This window comes from Triticum dicoccoides, chromosome 4A (genome assembly GCF_002162155.2).
Source record: "Triticum dicoccoides isolate Atlit2015 ecotype Zavitan chromosome 4A, WEW_v2.0, whole genome shotgun sequence".
NCBI classification, from domain to species: Eukaryota; Viridiplantae; Streptophyta; class Magnoliopsida; order Poales; family Poaceae; genus Triticum; species Triticum dicoccoides.
The window spans coordinates 510,145,361-510,148,866 of record NC_041386.1 but is presented as its reverse complement, the minus strand read 5'-3'; the positions used below and the strand labels follow the sequence as shown (position 1 = coordinate 510,148,866).

Sequence of the window (3,506 nt, the reverse complement as noted above, 5' to 3'; positions counted from 1 at the left end):
CGTATCTTGTTACATTCTACTACGTGATAAATAGTTTTTTTGTTTTATTCCATTTATCCTAGCATGCATACTGGCATATGTAGGTGGTATAGTACTTCATCTGCACTATAATCCTTGTTGTGGAATTTACATAACTACTCCCTCTGTCCCGGAATATAAGAACATTTTTGACACTATGCTAGTGTTAAAAACGTTCTTATATTTTGGGACGGAGGGAGTATGTATTTATCTGATCATAACTAGTAAGCATGCACGTGCAAATGCACGTCTCGACTAATATCCAAATATATATGAGAATAACATGCATATAAAGATAGTTTGATTGCACCAAAAAATATTACAAATCAAGAAAAGAGAAACAAGCCTGCCTTTGCATATATAGCCTTTTTTATTTAGAGATAGAAGACAAACACGTCAATTTTTGTGTCCATTCCCTTGTTCAGACCCCAACATGAATTGCATATGCATTATTAAGTAGCATGCAAATCCATATAGGTAGGTTTTGACAACAATGGGTTGGTGGATACCGACCGAGAGTTTTATGACAGACGGAAGACTATATATTTTACATGCCTTTGCACATATTTGTTACCAACCCAAAGAGCATAATAAAATTGAAAAGAAGATAATGGCTGCATATGTGCTGTGCCGGAGCTTAATTTTTTCAGTCTCCAAAACATATTGCATCGCAAAATTCATGTCTATAAATAAATAGCCACAACATATGGCAAATGCAGCAAACAAATCCATTGGAGATGAAAAATAAATTTTGATAAAAAAAAACTACAGTGTGAACCAATGCGTAGATATCAAGTCCAGTTTATCATCTCTTAACTTCCTACTTGAGGCACTTGAGAATTTCTCGTACATCATATGGGATATTGTCTTCAGCTTCATTCGCATCATACTCGAGCAAGTGTATCAAAATATTCTTTCTCAACTCATAACCATCCTACATGAGCAATGCATGATGTCAGGATGCAATTTTGCTTCAAACTTTTTATGAACGTGTGATACAGAATACTCACCGTGTAAATTGGACGAACAAATTTGTTACCATGCCAGAGCATATAATTGAAAACAAAATAACCAGATTCATTCCTGTAGATGAATACACTATAGTTATCTTCGGAGGTTATGACAATAAATCTAAAACATGCATAGTGATTTTCAGAGTAAGTAACCGGTCTAGGCTCATCGGAACATCAAGTAGTGATTTACGTGGCCAGGCAAATGTATCAGACTTCCAACCCGGTTGTGCTAATTCGAGTGCATCATTCAGGTAGAATGAAACCCTCTGAAATTTTAACGCATATCTCTCTGGGGATAAGGGCGGAAATATTGGGTCCAAAATAGTTACTTGACGTGAATGTTTGTCGATTGCGAACAAGATGTAGTGGCCAAGGAATGCATGAGGGAGCAATATCTACAAGCAACACTCATTCAGAACAAACATTAATCACGACAACCATATAAAATAGACCAAACTTACCCAATTGCATGATGATATGTTGTCTATCTCAGTCGAGCTACGGAGCAACGATGCTAGCGCCTGAATATCTGGCTGTACCCGCGAATCTAAATCTCGTGCAGAAGCGAGGGCGGCCTCGATCACGGACGTCTGGGTAAAAAAATGGTCAAGAAACATGATGGTGAAAATACTAATATAGTTTGTGACTGGGGTAACTTACACAAAATTGTAGATCCATAAAGCGCACTCGAGGATCTACTGGCAGTAAGGCCTTGTCACGTGCAAGTATACGTATAGCCATGTTGAAACAATCACTGTCCAACGGCTGATCCTTGTGGAGTATACCTTGAATCCTTCTGAGACTTAATCCTATCGGATGGGGTTTAGAGCTTCGCACCCACTCCTTCCTGTAGGTAACAAACTGTTAATAATTGTAACATTGTAATAGTGCACATTGAAACTTTATACTTCTTAGACATGTTGCTTACTCCAGGGAATCAGCATCATTAATTGACATGATGTGGTTGCATAGTTCGTCAACTAAATCATGCGGGTCCGCGGCGGCGATGATAGGGTTCGGAAGGGGGCTTTTGTCTTTGGCTCTATCGGGTGAATCTTGCCGCTTACGCTTTCGATCCCCCAGGAACTCAACATCAGAATCAGATACATTTTCTTCATTGTCAGGCTCATAATATATTGGACTTCCTTTTAACGTATTAAGTTCTGTTTCCAATAGTATGACAGCTCATAATATATTCACCATCTGCCTCCTCTCAACCCATCCCGGTAAGCCCCACCTTCGCCTTCCGTGTAAAACAAAGTTATCACCCTTCCGTGTAAGCTGTTACTTGTTTTGGTGTTCTTTGCCTAAGATGATGTTGATTGTTTTCTGTAGTATGCCAGTTGGTCATTGCTAAATGCTAACTCCCTGTGAAACTGATTATTTGATTCCTGAACCTCCATATGTTGATGTTATCACTGTAAATGATAAGTTTATCAATATATATGTGATTCCAACTTCCATTGGAGATCATGCAACTTGATGTGTGTATGGACCAATTTGGTCTTGAAACCAGCACCCATGAAAGCAGAAAGTAAAAGAGTAATGCTGTGTAATTTTCCACCGAAATGTATAAGTATGATCTGCTTTCATGCCAAAATTTATCTATCATGCATGTTCAGTTTCCATTTCCTTGTTTTTCAGGTTCCATCATATGTCAATTAGTACTAACTTTGTTTAATATTCAGGTTAGACTAAGAAATAAATTTCTCATTTGCCTTTTGATATCTTTACCCCTTTTCAAAGGATTTTTTTTGTCTATTCAGCAAAAAACCCGGAAGTTCAGTTGGTTAAATAGATCCATGGTCCGCCTACCTTGAAATTGATGTACCAGGAGCCTAGGAGGATGCCAGTAGATGTTTGGTTTTGGTGCACCACCAAAACAAGCTTGCTGATGGGATGGAAAGGCTAAGGTAATGAACTATCAACTGTACACGTGAGGTAGAAGGCTACGCCTACTGTACTGCCAGCTAAAATACGCCTATTCCGTCAAAAAGAAAAATGTAATGCCTAAGATGCACTGTCCTGAACCAGCTAAAATACGCTTATTGATTTTTTTTGTTCTAAACTTCAAAATGATAGCTATACTGTTCTGAATTTTTAGGATATCAGCAGTTGTTTGTATCTTTGAGTGTCTAATTCCAAGTTGAAATCGAGATTGTTAACTACTGATAAGCTGAAGGTAGTACTAATCGCCATCTTTATCTCCGTTTGACAAACAGAGATGAACTCCTTTCAATTTCGGGTTAGTTGAGTTGGGAGCTGTGTTCCAGTTAATCAGTTATATATGATTACCTCCTGAAACCCGGATTTCAGTTTCTGAATCCCTGTGTTCCACTGGCGGTGACCATCAGGCCTCACCAGCATAATTTTGCACATGATCAATGGTGTTCTGTTCTGATAGGGGAGTAGTAGTAGGAATCGTGGCAATGGACCTTTTGGCTGCAAATCTGTTTGGTGCTCTGGCATTATGAC

At 38.6% G+C, this 3,506-nt stretch overlaps 1 protein-coding gene across 1 annotated transcript; it reads right to left on the bottom strand.

The window, feature by feature from the left end:
* Nucleotides 1-641: 641 nt before the first annotated feature.
* Nucleotides 642-2,253, bottom strand: LOC119289029. The gene is made up of 6 exons (XM_037568470.1): nucleotides 1,960-2,253; nucleotides 1,692-1,878; nucleotides 1,493-1,621; nucleotides 1,185-1,426; nucleotides 1,029-1,101; nucleotides 642-952 (listed from the first exon to the last, which is right to left on the bottom strand). Exons 1-6 carry the CDS (start codon nucleotides 1,986-1,988, stop codon nucleotides 839-841), a joined length of 774 nt encoding a protein of 257 aa, XP_037424367.1. The 5' UTR covers nucleotides 1,989-2,253; the 3' UTR covers nucleotides 642-838.
* Nucleotides 2,254-3,506: the final 1,253 nt, after the last annotated feature.

Bases quoted from the DNA above. Each gene is read 5' to 3' on its own strand.
- LOC119289029 (XM_037568470.1), bottom strand. From the start codon at position 1,988: ATGTCAATTAATGATGCTGATTCCCTGGA. The intron at 1,879-1,959 runs GTAAGCAACATG...TGTTACCTACAG, and splicing joins AATGATGCTGATTCCCTGGA to GAAGGAGTGGGTGCGAAGCT. The intron at 953-1,028 runs GTGAGTATTCTG...TTGCTCATGTAG, and splicing joins TTGTTCGTCCAATTTACACG to GATGGTTATGAGTTGAGAAA.